This window comes from Corapipo altera, unplaced genomic scaffold, assembly GCF_003945725.1.
Source record: "Corapipo altera isolate COAL_440 unplaced genomic scaffold, ASM394572v1 62, whole genome shotgun sequence".
Classification (NCBI taxonomy): Eukaryota; Metazoa; Chordata; class Aves; order Passeriformes; family Pipridae; genus Corapipo; species Corapipo altera.
The window spans coordinates 7,885,431-7,905,269 of record NW_020884894.1 but is presented as its reverse complement, the minus strand read 5'-3'; the positions used below and the strand labels follow the sequence as shown (position 1 = coordinate 7,905,269).

At 41.9% G+C, this 19,839-nt stretch overlaps 1 protein-coding gene across 1 annotated transcript in view; it reads left to right on the top strand.

Annotated features, from left to right (window-relative positions):
- The window catches only part of CMIP (c-Maf inducing protein), a 132,929-nt gene that overhangs the window by 98,607 nt on the left and 14,483 nt on the right, over positions 1–19,839 (top strand). Inside the window, exons 5-13 of the mRNA XM_027646795.1 lie at positions 829–870; positions 3,288–3,350; positions 4,725–4,805; positions 7,939–8,042; positions 8,605–8,709; positions 9,572–9,925; positions 17,926–17,991; positions 19,071–19,097; positions 19,562–19,610. Of these exons, the coding sequence (XP_027502596.1) occupies positions 829–870; positions 3,288–3,350; positions 4,725–4,805; positions 7,939–8,042; positions 8,605–8,709; positions 9,572–9,925; positions 17,926–17,991; positions 19,071–19,097; positions 19,562–19,610 (891 nt within the window). The remainder of the gene's footprint in view (positions 1–828; positions 871–3,287; positions 3,351–4,724; positions 4,806–7,938; positions 8,043–8,604; positions 8,710–9,571; positions 9,926–17,925; positions 17,992–19,070; positions 19,098–19,561; positions 19,611–19,839) is intronic.

The following is a 19,839-nucleotide window of genomic DNA, read 5'->3' as shown; positions in this document are numbered from 1 at the left end:
CTTGTCTAATTTCAAGTCAGTGGTAAAACTCCCCTTGACTTCTATTCCATTGGCTTTGCTTCCATGACCAGTAATTCTTATATACACACCAATAAATTAGTCATGCAGCTATTTTATTATTACTAGTTCTGTTTCAAATATCTAACTTTTCATTAACAGGAAATGTAATGCCAAAAAAGTTTTTCATATCTTAGTTTTGATTTACCAAGATTTGATACAAGCAAAAAAAGTTACTATCTGTTTTTCTTACAGTAGTCAAAAGTCTTAGCAACTCAGAACTTGGTAATTTCTGGATGGATTGTGCTGCTAAAAAAGCCCAAAGCAAACTGTTCTGCATAGGTGACTTCCAGTCAATTTATTGGCTTTTACTGGTACCATGTTTAAAGAAGGGATTTCAGGAAAACTGCAGCAGTTAGTTTATTACCCACAAGTGGTAACCAACACCACAACAATCCTTTTATTAATTTTTGTGGAAACATACAGCTTCCCTTAAAACCTTTTTAAGAAATGTGTCACTAGCTTTAGTTTTCTAGCTGACTGAGACCTCCTTGGGCATCCTAGTGATTGCATGCTCAGCTTTGATGGCTGGAGTGACTTGAATCTCAATGGGCTGAGGGACAAATGGAAGCTTGGACCACTGCTCATAGCAGACAGTTTACCACCTTCTTTAGGAGAGTGATTTTAATTCGATGATTTTTATTCAGAAAATAAGCAATTTCAGTCTTGAACCTTTCTGTTTGTGTCTGGGGTAGCTGAGAACTGTGTGTGCTGATGTGCCAACTGAGAGTAATCTTTTCTCATTCATTGTTTTCTGTTCAACTCTTCCAGAACAACAACTTAACCACTCAAGACCAGGAGAGCATTATTGTGGTGAGTATCCTTCTGTTGAAATCTGAGGATAAACCAGTATTGTTTCATGACACTTCTATTAGTGCTTGTCTCTGCCCCAGTGAAGTCTCTGCCCCAATGAAAGCATTTCCACCAATGCTGGTAAACTTGGGCAGCAATCAAAACCATTTGTCTATTTTTTGTGTGGCTTTGTCATTCCTCTTGTTTCATAGAGGAATCACAATAAAGCTTTCTCATCAGTTTATATGAAAGAGCACAGCATGTGAGTGTTAATAGTCTCCCCAAATGGCCCCCTTGCTAGGCTGCATAGAGCAATGTTCATATCTATATATGTACTTTAAATAGTCAAACCCATCATTTGCAGATGTGCCCTATAAAACCCTGAGGCTTAGTAGTTTCCTGAGGGGCTGATGCTACCATATACAGAATGTCTCCATTGCTGATAGTATGTAAGCAAGTGATTGTTGTTTTAAGTGTGGATATGTGTCACTACAGTTTAACCCCCTGCTTACTTGATTTGTAAAAATAGCCTCCTTGAAATTTTTCTTTTCTGTAGGTTATGTTTATTTAGACATAGAAATAAGTGAATCAAATAGCAGCTCTGTTCCTTTTGAAACAAAATACAAAATCTCAACAGTTTATCCAAGATGGAACTTGGTTCCCCATCACTGTAATTTAATTTCATTCTCTGGCAATTTCCAGGAGATTTTCCCAGTAATCTAATCTAGAGCCTCACCACCACCTGATTGTATCACATCTCCATGGCTCTTTCTGCGAAATGACAAGGTGGCAGGTAGCTGCCAGTAGGTGTGAGTTGTCTTTATCTGCTGCCTAAGATACCATTTTAGATGGAATCAGTCACCAAGATAGGTGTCTGAAGCATTTGCTTTTCTTTGTAGGTTGTGCCCGAGCTATTAAGGAGGTGGCAGTTCCTGGGCATTCAGAGCTCACTGCCATTACACAGATAACCAGGCTATTCTTGGAAAGTATTGCTAATACTGTGTATTTATGTGAAAAGTACACAGTGATTTGCCGTGCAGATGGAGCCAGCTTGCCTTCTCTAGATGGTGCTGGAACAGATCAATATTCCAGCCAATCCCTTCCTGCTCAGGACAGGGAGGCACATGTTGCCATAGCTGCTTCTGACCATGGCACTCATAAGGAAAATACTGGAAAAGGTGCTTTCAGGCTGTTGCTCTTCTACACTGTATGTACAGCCAGAGACTTGCTTGAGCGTCTCTATTGTGGTTTGGCAGGTCCCATAGCAAACACTCCAAAAGATGGATTCAGGGAAGATCTCGAGCTCAGGGGTTGGATGGGGAGTGAGGATATTCTGCTCTGACTGGATTGATGTTGTGTTCTCCATCAACCCACCGTTGCTGGGCCACCACCAGAGAGGAATTGAACAGTTGCAGGAGGATGGCACACAATAACGAACGGAAAGTTCAAAGTTTTTGTGCATAACCAAAACAGAGCTTTGCAGATGTGTTGGGTTTCGTTGTTGAAATTCCCACTAATCTTGACTTGTGTGTGTGAGAATGGCTGTTGTGAAGCACAGCCATTGCAGGCAGACTCACAGGGCGGAAACCCTTAAGGAGATGAGAGGGAGAGCAAAAACCAAAGCAGTAAAACTCCAGATGCCACCCAGATAAAATATCTGCGGTTCAGTTGCTTAATACAAAATGTCCTGGCTGCTGTATTTAGTGCCTTACTTTTCAATGGGTACTGGGAATCCCTTTAGCTGAAGGCTGGAAAAGCCCAAAGGCACCATCACATAGAGACAATGTATTATTCTAGTACCATTTTCTGATTTACAAAGGAAGTAACAGCAACATAAATTCATTACACCCTCAGTGGCAGGTATGACCTCTAATGTATTTACCCAGCATAAGCACATTGGTTTGCTTAGCAACAAAGGGGGAATAGTGATCTCAACTTTCACAAAGTTAAATGCTTGATTTGGATGAACAGGGTCCTCCCAGATGAGAACAGGGCTAGGTCACTTTTAGTGGTCTATTTCTCATAAAAAAGACCTCAAAATCTTCCATAAAAGATATGTGTGTGTGGTGTTTTTAATTTTTTTCTTTTAGGGAAGTGTTCTAACTGAAGTAGTGAGCCAGATTCATCCTTGCCTTATTACATCCTAAAACAATTGGTCTGCTCCTGTTTTTATTGAAACAATTACAAAAATCTCTCACCTTTGCTGTGGTTTATGTATTTACACGGGTGTAGTTAGAGGCAAAGTTTTCCAGAGAACTCATAGCAGAGGTGTTTCTGAGTTTACTTGTAAAATAAACACATAACTCTCCTCTAATTTCTCTGGTTATGCTTTTTTCCTTTTTTAAAAGTGAGTTCCCACCCTCACCCTGAAAAATAGTTGTTTGCAATATGCAGTTGCAGTCCTTTAATTGAATTTTTCTCTCTTTTTCCTTTTAAAGGCAATTGCACCTTTGCTGGAAAACAACCATCCTCCTCCTGACCTCTGTGAATTCTTCTGCAAGGTATCAGAACAGTTTTGCTTTCTGAAATCTCACAGTTGTAGATGAACATAGTTCTTTGAGGGGGTGGTTGTTTTTTTCTTTAACTCCTTACCTCCTGCCCAAATTGATTTCAGTTTTTTGGTCAGCATCCAGTGATAGTGGAATAGTTAACAGCACCATTATGATAAATAGAACCATGTGCCTTAGTACATCAGGCTGTTTTGTCCTGATACTGTGTGAGAGTTAAAGGTTTCAGACTCCCACACCTCAGTCTGGGTACAGGAGGTGTCCTACTGCATGTTCTGTTTGGCTAATGCAGAGATCATTGGATCTGTGTTCAGATGAGGTGGTAATGTGATGTGTAACTCAGCCCTAATGGTATTATGTCAGTGGGACTTAATAGGGGCCTATCCTCTTCTCTGGTAAATCCATGCTTGTGCTGCATTTTGCATCTTTTCCATAAATTTCTGGGTACTTTGGATTGCAGACCTTGTGGATTTGAAAGTACTACTTTTCCTCTAGGCCTGTTTGTGTTTCAGTTTTAAGTCTGCTTAAATATGCTTGCTGATGACTGTATGCATCTGTCAAACATTCTGGATGCTGCTTGTAATTCCCATCCAGAGTTACTCGTCAGCTACTTCTTCCTACAGAAATTAAGTCAAGTTTCAGAAACTTCTCTAACTGTTACATTTTTATAAGCCACTTGTAGGGTCATATCCAGCCTTGGACTTGAGGCATTTTTATTCCTTATTTGGGTTTTTTTTGCCTTTGATCTCCATCAGAGATGGGACCCTGATTGTCTGTAAATGTGTGGGATGGACTGTGTAGATTTGCAGGAACAGAAACAGATTATGGACTTTTCAGAACTGAAGTGGACAAGGCTAATGAGAGGGCAAATTTATCTTCAAAATTGACACTGCCTTGAGCGAGGGGTTGGACCAGATGACCTTCAAAGGTCCTGCCCAACCCAAATGACCCTGACTGATACATTTTGATTGTATATTTTATCCTGTGATGGGAGAGATCCATCACAGGTTTTTAGCCTGGATCCCAAGGAAAGGAGGTTTGTGCCATTACACTACCTGTGTTTACATATCTTCTTGCCCCCCACCCGTTTCAAAACTGTTGGCAAGCTTCAACCAAATTTGACAGAAGGGATGTGAGTCCCCAGAATGCTACATTCCAGTGAGTTTTGGGAAGAATGGGAGCTCTTGAACCTGTATAGTCTATTAGATGCCAGCAGATTCATAGGAGAGAGCAGTGTAACCCAGGAAAGGTTAATTTAACCTTTGAATCTTTTTAACCTTGGGGTAGTCCACACATGGGGTGTGAAGCCAGGGGAGACCCATCTTCATAATTTCTGCAGCTCACAAAGTGACCTGTTGCTCGTTCCAGCACTGCCGAGAGCGCCCGCGGTCCATGGTCGTGATCGAAGTGTTCACACCCGTGGTACAGAGGATTCTCAAACACAACATGGTGAGTGCATGAGAGACCTGCCCCCCCAGACTGTGAATGCTGAGTGTAATCGTGTGTAGGGATTTACTTTGCACTCAGTGGGATTTTTGAGAGCATCTAAGCAAAGTGTTGTTTTGAGGGGCATTTCTTTTGGCGGCAGTGACAGCATATGAAGCTCCAGCTCTCTCCCACCTGGCTCTTGGTACCCTGTTTACTCCCCACATGCCATCCTTGCAGTTAAAATAGTTTAAAATCAAAGAAATAATAAAATCAGAACAGGGACTTTGTTGATTTTGAGCTAGGGCTCTCAACATTTTTTCTTTAAGACACCCCCAGCTCTCTGGATTTCTATTTTTTTTTAGGCTCGTGTCCAGTGAGTTCTTACCTAGCTTTCCTGATTTTCTTTATGCTTTTCTACTATTATTCTTCCTTTTCAGTGCAGGATTCATGTACTCATTTTATAACTGTTCTCACCCAGGCTTTTCTCTTTTCATTGCCAATCAATTCCTTGTTAGTGTTCGAAATAAATGCCAGAAGATTGTCCTGCCCTGTGGAGCAGATTTTCCCTCCCCATCCACAAACTCTGGAGATATTCTTACATGATCTGTATTCCTACCCTGAGAGAGTTCTGGGTTATTTACCAGCTCTCCAGCCTTTGTGGCATATTAAATTTCCTGCCATGATTTTTAAGTTGCATAAAGAAGTCTTACTTCACAATGCTGTGGCAAAGACTAAACAAATAAGTAAAATAAAATATTTAAGACAGTTGACTTGGCAGTGATCTCAAGGATGAACCTCTGTAACTACATAATCAACTTCTTTTCACTAACTGATGTAATTTTAGAGACCATCTGCTGTCGTGCTGTGTGCAGCATAAACCCAGTAGAAACAGTTCATATTTCTTATTTTTACAGTCTTATTATTTAACTCCCCGAGTTTACAGAACTAGGTAGAAAGCCCAAGATGGCAAAAAGGTCGTATTCCTGGCTCTGTGCCTGCACTCTGCAGACATGTAAACATTTTTGAATATTCTGTAGCGTTCAATGAAATATTCTGTAAATGTTATTCTTGGATTCCAGACTGATTTTTTTAAAGCATCCAGAGCTCTTGAGGGGTCTCAAATAAAATCTAAATGCATAGTGTAATGCTTGTATTTGGTTAGCTTCAGAGAATTGGGTATATTTACCATACTTAACATTTGCAGATTGAAAATCAACATGTCTGTACCGCAGCGTGTAGTCAGGGAATTTATGGTGTCATGTATTAATTGGAGTGGATTTGGGCACTTTACCACTCTCCAGGGACTTCTGTACTGAATAGTCCTTTAGAGAATGTGTGTGTGTGTGTGTGTGTGCACGTAACTGAAGTTACATTTTAGGGGGACAGTATTGTTGGCAGGAAACTTCACCATCTGTGCAGCTCAGTGTCCTTAGAGTTGAGCCGGATCTCTCCACCTTTGCCTCTCATTTGTTCTGTGGCCTTTGAAAATTCCTGACAAGTTTCGTTCCACGGTTTCCTACCTATAAAATGGGGAAGGGGTGTCTCATTTGTCTATGATTTTGAGATTTCAAAAGAACAAGGATGGCTTTTTGTCTTGCTGATACTGCTGGTTACGTGCAGGACCGGAGGCTGTTGTGTGTTGAGTTGTTTGGGGAGTGCTCAGCAACCTCCTAAACCTTTGGATTTCAGCTGTTTGTGGGCTCAGCCCAAATGTTTGAATATAAGCACTATTTTTTTTTTTAGCAAACAATATCAACAGTGTGTATTGTTCTGTACTTGATATGCTGACAGGGCATTGTATTATATTTAGAGAGATATTTTATTTTACAGGGGTCAGCAATGACATCGTTTTCACGACCTCTTGGACTTGCATTCTAGCTTCAGTTAAGACACCCACATGGGTTGAAAAATTTCATAGGCAAATTGCAGCTGCAGGATCTCTTTTGCAAGGCGTGTTCATGGAATTATTCAAATGTTGTGTGAGGCACACATGGTCTCATGCCCTTGGACCAAGTCTGTTTGCTCCTACCAGAAGAAGTTGTTGGAAGTTTAATAATTTTAGTTGTAATACCAAGTGTGGAATCGCCCACAGTCCCTTTGCTGGGTGAAGTTACCAGGTAGACATTCAGTACTAGCAGAGTGACACTTAAGGTTGAAGGAGACATAGTTCAGCCTAGGCTCATTTTCACATTTTGGGTAATTTTCTCTTGCTGTTAAATTTAGGAGACGTTAATACAGTTTGTGCTATAGAAGTACCTGAAACCAAAATGAGTTAGCAGGAGGTTCCAGTGCTCTGGGAATGTATCATCCCTTTTGCAGACCACCACCAGTTCATTACCACTGTGGCATTTCTTTAAGTTGCCATGAAGTTTGTCCACAGGCAGCTGCTGGAGGGATAACTGGGGGTGCTTGTTTGTCCTCAGAGGACCTTGTTCACCCCTTGGAAATTCAATTCTGCAACACCTGTGTAATAAGGTTACACCTGTGCAAATGTGAAGAAATGTGCTGTGGAATAACACTCACCAGACAGCAGAAGTTACTCCTTTCACATCTAAAAATAGCAGGTGATGTGAGGAGATGGAGGATTTCTTTTGCAGGTGCCTTTCTGACTGCAGGATTTAAAGAAAGCGACTGTTGAGCTCACCTGTCAGATTCACGTTGTAGCTGGAGTAAAATCCCTGGAGAAAAAACTGACCTCTGGTTTTACATTTGACTGCTTATTGATTGCATGCCCAAAAGATTTGCTCTAAAACTAGGGTACATATGATGCCAAACGTGGAAGTATAATATTGTTTTTGAGTTTTACTTCCAAAAATGTGCAGTGATGAGTGGAAACAAAAATGCAAACCAACAAAAAATGTTCAAAATGAAGGTATAAAGTGAAATGTACAAAAGAAACATAAGTGCAGGTGGGATGTTTTGTTCTTGTTTCATTAAACATCTTTTTTTTTTTTTCAAAGTGAGTATGGGGAAAGAAGAGACTGGAAAGCATGTCACTATTAGTGGGGAGAACATTACTTCAGCATGCAGCAATACTGTCCTCTTGAAGCATAATAGCAAAGTGAATTCAGTTGGGTTTGAGTTGATTTCTTTTGAAAACCCACAGTTTGGACGTACATTCACCATCTTCACCGGGTCTCTCCTTTTTGGACAGGATTTTGGGAAGTGCCCTCGGTTGCGGCTGTTTACTCAGGAGTATATTCTGTCTTTGAACGAGCTGAATGCTGGAATGGAGGTGGTGAAGAAGTTTATTCACAGGTTAGTTGCATTTAATTTATGGCGTATGTCCAGTCCTGTGTACATGGTGTGTTGCTTCTCCCACATCTGCTTGTCCCCTTACTGGCTGTTAAGAGTAGCTGGTGCTTTTTTGGGACTGGCAAACAGCAAATAGTTTGAGTCCACCAGGCAATGTTGCTGAATGCTCTTTTTAAAAAACCTGAATTCTCAAATATAGCTGGGGCTTCTACCTGGTTCCACACTGGAAGCAGACTTTGCCTCGTGTACATTCTTCCTATATATTTAGACTCAAAGCCTCTACAGGGATATTTTCATTAACATTCAACCTCATAATCTCAATTATGTGTGTGTTTTTTGGAAGTCTGTAGGGCTACCACATCAATTAAACTCATGCTGCAGGTTAGCCTTGATCATAAATAGGGCAGTTGGTAGGGATTTACAGAGTTGAAGTATCTCTCTGTTATGGCCCTTCTGAAAGATTCCCCAAGGATGCTTATCCAGGTTTGACACCTCGTTCTGTCTGGCTGGTTTTACCCACAGAAATCTTCCTGGCAGTGATGTCATCTTGGTTTTTGTTTTTCAGCATGCATGGTCCAACGGGACAATGCCCACATCCCAGAGTCCTGCCAAATCTTGTAGCTGTGTGCTTAGCAGCCATTTATTCGTGTTACGAGGAATTTATCAACAGGTCAGTATGAATTCCCAGCTTCTCACTTCCAAACCCAAGGCATCAGTAAACAAGATGGGTGTGGGTCTGTGGGAGGGTGTCTTTGTTCTCACCTGCTTCTTGCTGGTGTTCTGGTCAGTCACATCTGTGTGTTTGTAGATACGTGGTGATATTTGTTATACTCAGTGATGGAAAACCTGAAAGGTGTTGAACCTTCATTCACTGGTACTCACCAAAGGGAAGGGTGAGACCTTGAAGAAGGGGTTGTGTGTAAATCCCTGTATATCTACAGCTTTCAACCTGAGCTGGTTTCACAATGCTGTCTCCATTATTGTGGAAAATTCGATTCCTGACTTGCCGCAAAATAGACGCTGCAGTTCTTGACACACGAGCCAGTTTCCAGTAGGCACTGAGGGTTCCCCTCTGCTATGTTTCCTGTTTGTTTATGCCTATCTGACTTTCCTCATGGTAGAGCACGGACAGGGGCTGCTTAGTGTCCAGCACAAATTCCAGACGTGAGGGCTGCAGACAAATGTCTGGGCATGTACTGTAGCCAGATACATACTTGGGCATGGATTCTGTTACGGCTTTGCACAACTTGGATGGGAAAGTTCACCTTTATACTAAACTGGCATGTCAATTAGAGTAATGAAAAGCTCAAATCTTTGTAGAATAGGGGCTGCAGAACAGTCCTATTGGAGCCTTTTAATGTTTTTAATTGATTTCAGTAATCCGATTACACAGGGGAAAGCCGTCCGGTGGGCCGGGGTGAAATACGGTGGGAAATTGCAAAAAGTCTTGGCTCCTCAGCGTTGCACTCCCTCTCCTGCTCTCTGCTGGTGTGTCTGTCTATTGAAATGATTTGTTTATTTTTCAAATTCAGTCGGGACAATTCGCCAAGCCTGAAGGAAATTCGGAATGGCTGCCAGCAGCAGTGCGACCGAAAGCCTAATCTCCCCCTCCGCCTCCTGCACACAAGTCCTGACCTGGTCTCTCAGGAGGCCACCTTGACTGAATCCCGTCTCAAACCAGTCATTGTCACTGCAAACGAGATCCACGTGGAAGTGGAGCGCAACAACACGGCGAACCAGAAGATGACAGCCAGCGTGGGCAACGACAGCGAGCCCAACCTCATCGACTGCCTGATGGTCAGCCCCACCTGCAGCACCATGAGCATCGAGCTGAGTGCCCAGGCAGACAGGATCCTGGGCTGCTATGTTGAAATACTCAAGATGCTGTGAGTAACTATTTTCGAACAGCTTTTTGAACAGTGTCATCTTAACAATGGGGGGCTTTTCCCACAGGCCTGTTGTCTTCAAACATCTGTGACGAGCAAGCACATGGTTATAAATCTTAACTCCAGCTCGAGAGAGTCCAGCCTTTGAAAGAGACATCTGGCACTGCCAATATGTTCTAAAAATAGCATTAGGAAGATGAAAATGGAAAGCTTATTTGTACAGTGAACCTCAGGCATTTTACAGAAGACGGGATGTTGCTGCCAGTGGTTTCTGTTTTTGTTCTTGCCCACCAAAAATAAATAAAAAAATCCATTTGTCTTCTCCAGGGCTCTTGGGATTGCCTGAGACAGAGCTAGAAAAGGCAGGTCTGTTCTAGGCTCAGTGCCTGTGCAGTGATAGGCAGGAGGAGTTGTGTGAGGTTATTGTTCTTTACTTTGGTGTTCTTCCTTCATGGGTTTTTAGAAGTTTTATGATTCATTCAGATTTACTTGTATTAGAATGGAGTCTCTATTTGTTGACCAGTTGCTTTGGTACAGTGAACCTGTGTTAGGAACAGGTGCTCAAATAATCTTTACAAAATGATGGCTCCAGGGTTTCCTGAGAGGCAAATACTCTGAATATCTTCAAAAGGAATATAAAGGAAAATGTTCTTCAGAAAAAGCTTGTGTTTCTCCTGGGTAAATAAATGAAATACAATAACACAAAAGGTGGACTACAGAATACAAGCTTGTAATAAAAGCACAGTAAAACAACATCATTAACTTTGACCAGCTCTGGTACTGAGTTACAGTATGTCTTTAAACAAACTGTTAAATTTCTTCACTAATTATTTTTAAACAATGTGTAAGGCTTAATGAAGTAACAGTTGATTTTTTTAGAATCCAAGATATGGTGGTTGAAATTTGGACTCTACTGTAAGCCATGAGCATGCAGCTACACTTTAGTCAAATCTAGAGGTTTGCTCTCAAGGAATTAAATTAAGTCAGACTGCCGTGATGGAGGTTTCTGTGAAGGCTTTGTCCCACATTTTCATTTTATTCAAAATACATGGTACAAATTTGCAACACAGCTCTTTCACTCAGTGCAGATCTGGCTTGCAAATGCTTAAGCACACATTCAAAACTGGAGACAGGACAGGTGAATCCAAGGTACTGTTCCCATTAGATTCTTGAGCAGGAAGCTGCTGTGAAGGCTGATTTTATATTTTTTTCCCTGTGGCCTAGGCTCTTCTGCCTTTAAAAATGTGCATTAAAAAGCATAGCATCTGAGTTTGCTTCATCTGAGGGCTACTAAGTCTTCACCCACCCAGGTGCTTCATTGAACACGTCGTGTATTTATTCCCATCCCCTTGGACTGTCGCTGTTTTCCATAAACACTGAACTCTCTCAGTCCTGATGCTGGCTTGGATGCTGACTCACTAAGCATTGACGGTTTTGGTTTCATCATGCAGCTGACACACACTTATAAACAAATTCACGAATGGGCATGTTCTTCCTCACAGCCTCTCCACATTTTAAACATTTGATATGCCAGGTCTCAATCCCTCTATAATTTCCTACGCAAAGAACTCTTATTCCACGCCATACCTTAAAATAATCTATTTTTTTTTATTTGTTTGGCGTCTCTTTAAAAATCAAGCTGTTCAGGAGCAGCAGTGAAAATGGGAGTCTGTTCCTGTTATGGGCATTGAAGGTGTGGAGCAGCTTTGGGGCCTTTCTTGGGTTCTGTTATGGGAGTTCTGAAGGGTGAAACCCACAGGATGTGAAGGCTCAGCAGTAGCTGGTGCAGCTCTCCTCAGATTGACCTGCCAGAGCCCACACCCTGCTTGAGAAATGACAACCTGTGAGAACACAGGACAGCTTCCAAGGCAGAGCCATGGCTGTACAAATTGTAGCTCCATGGGTTAGAGTTCCCTTCCATTCCTGTTCATCCCTTGGTTTTTTTGGAAGCTGAAAGCGTTAGTGCAGGACTGAGTTCTGCTGATTCTGCCACTGGCTTAGGAGATTTTAGATAAGTCACTTATAGGTGCCTCATTTTCCTCATCTGTGAAATATAGTAAAGATTTTTAATGTTGTTTTTTAAATGCTGAAACCAGCATTGTAGAAGGGCTTGTAGTTATTACAAAAATACATGCTGTTATGATGCTGATTCCTTTCATGCTCAAACTTTTCTTGAACAAAGGCTTTCTGTTGCACAAAATACTATTGCTGCACTTTGAGAATCTGAGAATATGAACAAAGAGTTGAAGAACATGCCAGTAGGAAGAAAACATTAATTATAAAACAACTGCTATCCAGGAGGTGAGCTCTCAGCAGGCAGTCACTAAAATAATGTTCTTATTAATAACAGTGGTAAGCCAAACATAAATAAGTTGCTTAGCATTGAGTTTGATTGTTCTTTTAGGTGTCTGACTCAGTATCATCATCAAAACAAGAGTCACCAGCAATGCTATCTTTTTTACATAATTAACTTAGGGCAGCAGGCAGTAGATCATTTAGGTAGATTTTAATTATTGAAACTCTAGCAAATAAGAATTCTCAACAGTAGCTTCAGCAGAGCACATGTTATTGTTCACCTGATTCCTACATATACTTACTTTTTGGGGAAAAAACTCACTTCTAACCTTGATAAAAATGTTATTTAATAATCACTGTAATACCTCACTTTTTGCACAGAAGGCTAAAAGGGCACTTGGAAAGTTCATCTGTGGGGCTTTTATAGCACCCAGAACATCTTTGACCCTCTTTCTAATGTAGTTGAGTAACAAAACACAACTATTGCATACTAAAGGAAAACAGAAAATCATTATTTTAAAGATGTTGGCAGATGACCCAAAGTCTGGGCAGATGTTAAGGCAGACAGTCTCTAGTGGAACATGATATTTTTGTCGTACACTCAAAAGTGGATCAAACTTCTGTGTCAATATTCTCTAACACAGTCTGGACTCTGACAGTGTTACTTATGCCAGTCAGTGCCTCCTGAATGCTACAAGTCTTAAACTGGTACACAGAAAATGCACTAAATTAATTGAAAACTTTCTGCTCATCACATTAAATTAGAGGCTCTGAGAACAGCTCAGCGTTGCCCAGCTCTTACTTGCATGTTAATGTCTCCATGACTTAGGGAACGTCTTGTACAGCCAAACTTCTGCTTGAACAGCACAACTGTGGTTAGAGGAGGTTGTGGTAGAAGGACCTTGTGTCCTCTTCCTTGGTCTGGATGACTTCAAAATCTGTGTTTCACCAGAAGGATCCCACTGGCAGCAGCCAGAGTTGGGCGGGGGGGCACTTAAACTCCTTTAGTGAAATCTGGATCAACAAATAGCAAACTAAACTGTCTGTGAGAACAGACCCCTCTTAGGGAAGCCGTGATGGTGTTGTATCCTAAGCTGTTACCCTTTGTCTGTGTTAGTTTTTGTTTCCATGGCTGCCTGTAGTGACAAGGGTCCTTCCAGATGTTCAGACACTTGTACCCCTCTCTGGGGCCAGTGTGACCAGGGCACTGTCACCTCCTTTGGGCAACCTTGTGTTGCTGTTCCCTGATGCTTCCATGCCAACTGTGAGCAGTGGAGCCCGTTTCTGTTCTTAGCAGCCAGGGCAGGACCTTTCTAGGGTATTTCAATGGTGCTAAATTTTCTTTTTTTGGAAAAACCACAAGCCCAGCTCAAAAGAGGGCTGAAGGTGAAAAGGTACCTCATTGTTTTGAAGATAGCAGGTTTGTACCTTATGTGACAGAGGGTCTGATGGGGCTTTTTCTCAGCCTGCCCTGGAGCCCTGAGCTAAACCTTGTGTCACACAATTCATGGAGCTGGACCTAGAGCCAGGGAAAGAAGGGATCAGGAACATGATGGGGGGGCTTGATCATCTTGACTGACATCAGAGGTTATCTAAAAGATTTTTAAGCTGCTCAGGCTGCTCAGTCTGGAGAACAAACTGCTTCCAAGTAATTGCTCTTGTCTCTTCATTGTCCTCCCAAAACTGAGGACTTGAGGCTTGTGCTCTGTCAGAGATAAGAGCAGCAGCTTTCCAAACACAGGCACCCACTGGAGCTTCCCCTGCCTGCTCTGCATTCCCCAATAGGTCAGTGGCATGCTCTGAATATCCCAAGTGGATTCTCTTATGTCATGTTTATCAGGGTTGCCCTGGGCTGCTAGTATGTTTTGGATTGTTTGTGCTGCACATGACATATGGGCAGGTTTTCATTTTGGTGAAAGGTGATCCCAAGGAAGGAAAATGTATTATGTTGGCAGGCCGAGAGCGACGATGGCCCAGAGGCAAAGTCACTGCAGCAGGGGATTATTTAATTAATATAGTTGTTCTATGTTTTGGCCAATCCCCTAGAAAACGTGTGCAGCAGCAGGTGATGGCTCTGAGGAGCTGTCACAGCCTGGCTTCCTGACCCCCAGCCCTCCACACACTTCCAGGAACCCGTAGGTCAGGCTGCGGCTTGGCTGCTGTGCTGCTCACCTAAAATTACAAATCCTACAAAAAAAACCAAGAGCCAGGGAGTCTTTCTACCCCTTTCCTTTTATAAGGCTGGTCCTGGGATTTGAGCTGTGTGATGAGCGTGAGTGTTGAGCCCAGCACCCTTTGAAGAGCTCCAAAGGGAGTTTGTCACCGGTGCTCTCCCTGGAGCTCTGTGCTCCCTCCTCCTCCTGTTCTGGCCTCTTTGTCTGGCTCATTGCAGTGGTTGTTAACTGCAGCCAGAGATAATCCATCTCCCTTTCTTTCCCTGCTTCAAACACTTCTGTCTTGTGTTACAGCTTTGAATGGACTGGGAAAAAAAAAAGAAAGGAAAAGAAAAAAGCAACTGTCTGAAATGAAAGATGAGTGAAGATGAGATGAGCACAGACAGAAGGAAAATGTTTTTGAAAAGGGAATAGGTGGGAGGAGGAGAAACACCGTAGGCTTTTAATAAGTAGTTTAGTTTTATTCTCGTGCTATGTTTGTTTCATGTTTCCTAGCTCAGGCTGAAGGGATTACAGGCTGTGCAGATTTTGTGTTCAGGTTCGACTCATGTGACCAGATTTTATGTATTTCATTGGAAATGGTTGTCTTTCTCTCTTCTCCTCCTAGGGAAGCAGGCTATGGTTTATTTTCACTGCCCTCTCACAGACCTGCTCTGCAAATGGAGGCTCCCCAGCTTCAAAAGTCAGAGTGATACTGTCCAATTCTGCTGCAGTTTCACTTGGTCTTAGTCTGTTACAAAACATCTCTTTTCTTACTCTTGCAATTTCCTTTGAAGATCAGCCATGAAAAATTGATTGGTTCATATTATTACTAATCACAGCTCTCCAGATTGCAAAAAAAGGAACTTCAGTGGTGTAACACTGAACCTGAGATGCCACAGGAGCTAAGCCTCCAAGTGAGTCTCAGCTTTTAAGCTTCTGTTGGGGAAGATCTGTAGGTGCTGCATCTCGTGGGATGTGAAGCACCTTTAACACCTTTGAATTTCCTGACTCAGCCTTTTGAGTTACGAGTCTCCTCTGCTCAAAAATCTGCATTTGAAGTTGTTTGCATGTACTGATAAAAATGTGTCATTTTTAGAGTAAAATCATCTAGGACTTTCCAGAGGGTGTGTATATTTAAATTGAAAAAAAAAAAAAAAAAAAAGTCTGTGCTTCATTCTCACACCTAACAAACATAGTGAAACCCAGGCTGTGTGGGTCAGAGACCTCTGGCAGTTCTCATGGCTGCAGCTCTAGATGTGTTGCATCAACTGTCTCCTACAGAGACCTGGTAGGTAAACAAGGGACTTTCAGCTGAACCTGAACACAAGTCAGAGTTCTGTGTCACTGACCCTTTGTGTCTGTAGGTCAGAAAAAACAAATACTCATGTAGAGCGCCCTAATTAATCAAAGCTTTGTTGAAAGAACCCACAGAGCTCATCTTAGAGATGCTGTGTCAGAGGTTTCTTTGCCTTATTTCAGTTTCTGTGACAAGCCCCATCCTCAGGTGTTTCATGTTATTCACTTTACACTGACTAAGTGGAAAAACAACCCCTGTAACGAAGTCCTGCTTCATGTCTTGCTGTTCCGAGACACTAAAAAATTGATTATCTTCCTTATTTGTTCAATGTCTAAGCAGGTAAGGGACTTTCTGTCTCTGGAAAGAACCTTAGGAATGGGTGATCACAAAGTCCTCTCCCTGCAACTGACTCACACTCACTTTAGATTTGTTTAACCCTTGTCCCTGAGTTGCTCCTGATTTAGACCCGAGAACAGAATTTTTGATGGAGGAGAAAATGAGGCTCACTGGCTTCTAGTGCAAGTGGCATGGGCACAAGGTTTTCTTCTGTTTTTTAATATGTTACACTACTTTCACATCACAGTGGGTTGGTTCCTTGCGTGAGATACTATACATTTTTGTAACCTGAACTCACACTGCTCTTGGGCAAGTAATAACTGCTTCCCTGGTTGATTTTTACATCATGATCCTCCCTTCAAGTAAAATTTTTCTGCATGTTGCTTCTTAAGAATCCCCTGCTCATGCGTGTACATTTTCTTTGTGTCCATGAACATGTCTTCATGGACTGTCCGTGTCACGTGTGTTACTAGTTTATGGAAATTTCTGGGTTATGTGGTTCAAAAGATGGATGAGACTTTAGGAAATGCATCCATCTTCAATTTCTCTGGGCTAGAACTTTCTCTTTGCAAAATTGCATTCTTTTGGAATGGTTCCTGTGCATATGTTGTCTGTCTCTAATGCTATCAGTAGATACTGTCCATTTGAGAACATTACACTTCGTTCCTTCCTAAAGACACACCATATTTTTGTGCCAAGTTTCCAGTAAGCTGCAGCCAATAATCTGTTTTTTAACACTGAAATCTGAAAGGTAGCAGCAGTAAGAGGAGGTGGTAGGCTCTTGAACATCCCAAGGTGTTCCACCCCATATGAGATTTACTTCTGTGTGTACTCGTGGCTACTAATGGGAGTGAGGGTGGCCTGGCTGGCAGTGCCAAGAGCTGGGCCTTGACTGTGGATTCTGTGCCCTGTTTTGGTGCTGACTTGCCAAATTCTCTTACTTTCTGTGTCCTTCACTTCATCCGTCATACAATGATTGTGCCCTTTGTGCAGTGCCTTGGTTCAGCAGTTCATCAGTGCTAATTAGCCACTAGATGTTTGAGATCATTGGAAGGGTAGGGGTGGCAGTGTGCAAGTGCTGTTCCTACATGAGGAGCCTTCCCCAGGTGTGGTCAAGCAGCTGGAATTTGGCAACAGGTTGGGATGACGTGCTGCCAGATTAGTTTGCCTTGACCAGTGCATGCTGTAAAGCAAAATATACTTTATATCCTGGTTCACATGAACATCCCCTTGTGGATGGCTCCTTGTAGGACTGTTCTGTGTGTTGAGAGCAGAGATGAAAACCAGGTGCATCAGCTGAGAGCTGATGTGGTGCTGACACAGCAGAGAGGAGGTGCTTCTTATTGGGTGCACTGGGCTGAGCTCTCTGCTGTGGTTGTCCTCATTTGTCCTCTTCCACTCAATAATTCTGACAGTGCTTCCTTCTGTAGTCTCTCACCTCTTAAGCCAAAGACTTTGTACTGTTTGAATTGACCCATTCCTTTCTGCCAAGGTCAGAAATGGATTGAGGGGTATCTTTGTTTTTACAAATGGGTTTATGTCTTATAGCAAATAAAAATTCCAATTACATGCAGAGCAGAGCTGTAAATAGCAATGGCCTGGTAATTGCTGTACCAACTTAGATGAAAGTATTACTTAGTGATTAAATGTCAACAGGTTTCATAAACAGCAAATGTCTTTAAGTTGACATAAAGAAGGCCTCTCCGGAGGTCACTGTAAATACCAGATTTATTGTGCCTCAGTGGAGAATGTTGCTGCAAATGGAAAGGGAAATGTCACTGTAGATCTTTAGAGTGTTTCAGTAAAACAGAAAGGTTGTTAGTGCCTGCAGTAAAAAGCTTTTAACTCCTTGAACTAACTGTTGTCAAACCATATTTAAAACCTGGTAACCTATTAATAAAACGTTTATTTTTCAGGTCAGACTATGATGACTGGAGACCAGCCCTGGCCAGCTTGCTTCAACCTATCCCATTTCCCAAGGAGTGAGTTTGCACTGGCTTAATATTTACTGGATTATTCTTTTTACTGTTGTTTTATGGTGAAATAGAACATCAAGTAAAAACTGACGGTGATAGGAGCTTTGTGCCTCTAGTATTGATTTAGAAACTAGAGCTGATTTTGGCTGATGCAGAGGGACATGAAGACCTCCCTGTCTTCAACTTCCTTCCCCATTTCTCTAAGATGATCCTGAATAGAAATATGGTTAACTAGAGACAGGCAGACAGGAAAGGAAGGAAAGCTGGTGAGGAGGAGAGCAAAGCGAGAGATTCAGTGGAGGAGGATGCTTTACTGGCGTCACAGAGACTCACATCATTTGTATTTTGCGTTAAATGAAGAAGTTACCCTATGGATCAGCCAGGCTCCCTCGGAAACCTGTTAATGAGCAGTAGTGTTCATGAAATGCAGACCTCCACGGACAAAAATTACAACCCGTAATTGTACAATTTGCTGGCTTATCACATCCCCTAATGACCTGGTGTCTTGAATCAGAGAGGTCTAATCCTCCACGCCAGGTTACCTGGGCTACAGTGAGAGCTTGGAGATAGGCAACAGAGACAGCATTACCTAAGTCCCACGTGAGTCCTGGGGGAGATGTAAACCATACCGTGATGCAAGGCACTGCACAAAATCACCATTAATTGCTTTACTGATGTTAATTAGCTGTGACCATACCCTAATTGCACTGCAATTAAAGAATTCACCTGGCTCTTGGAGGTAGCCAAAACTCTGTTTGTAATTATATAACTATATTGTAAGTCTTTTGCTCCCTTTCTTCTGACCCAAAGCTCCCATTGACGTTACTCAGAGCCTTGCCTAAGACAGACTCAGGAAAAGCTAGAAGATTTGTTCCAAGTAATTTTTTTTCCCCCCTAGGTTGATGAAAGAGGCTTTATCTGATTTTTTTAAAGATTTTTTTTTTTTGTCTTGTATGCTGCAGTTGCTTAGCAAATCCTTTTATTATCTGGAAAGAACTGAAAAGTGGTTGTTTGGTTTTTTGGGCTTTTTTTCCCTCCCTTCTCCCAGATCCTCATACTCTTCTGTTTTCTGTTTTAAATTTCAGGGCTCTTGCACATGAGAAATTCACAAAGTAAGTCCGTGGGGCTCGGTTGTTGTAGTGAAGGGGGCAAATTACTTAAAATACTCATACTGGTCAATAATAGCAATGATGCATTATTCAGTATTGTGTCTCTAGTATTTTTTATATATGAGGGGCTGTAAGCATGTTCAGTTAGCAATAAGAAGCTTTCTTTGTAATTTACTGTGCTAGCAGGAGTTTAAGGACTAAAGCCACTGGGTGCTGATAGAATTTACAAATGAGTTTGTCAGTGCACATCTCTGAAACCTTTTCTGGCCTATTGTGAATAGGCACTGTCCTTGGTAATCACTTTTTAGACGTCATATTTCCTTCCTGAGGAAGGAGTTCAACTTGTTTCTCTCTAAAGTGCATGAATATATACCGTTTAAAGTGTAAATCAAGAGAAATATGACACTTGTGTGAATGCTGCAACCAGCCACTGCTTATTCTTGTCCTTCTTACTCTTTTTTTTTCAGAGAGCTGAAATATGTGATTCAGAGATTTGCAGAAGACCCGAGGCAAGAAGTGAGTTTGTTGGCAGTTTACACAGAGTATTAATTGGAGGGATTGCAAATGTACTTGTTCGGATCTCTGCTTAAGTAGTTTGTTTCAAAACATGGTGTGGTTTTGCTCTTCTTAAGTCTCTTAAGGAGTAATGACCACTCAGGACATCCACTGTTAAGGGTTTCTGGCCTTATGTGTTGTCACCTCCTGTCTGGCATCAGTTGATGTCCTTGTTCTGCAGTGTCCTGTA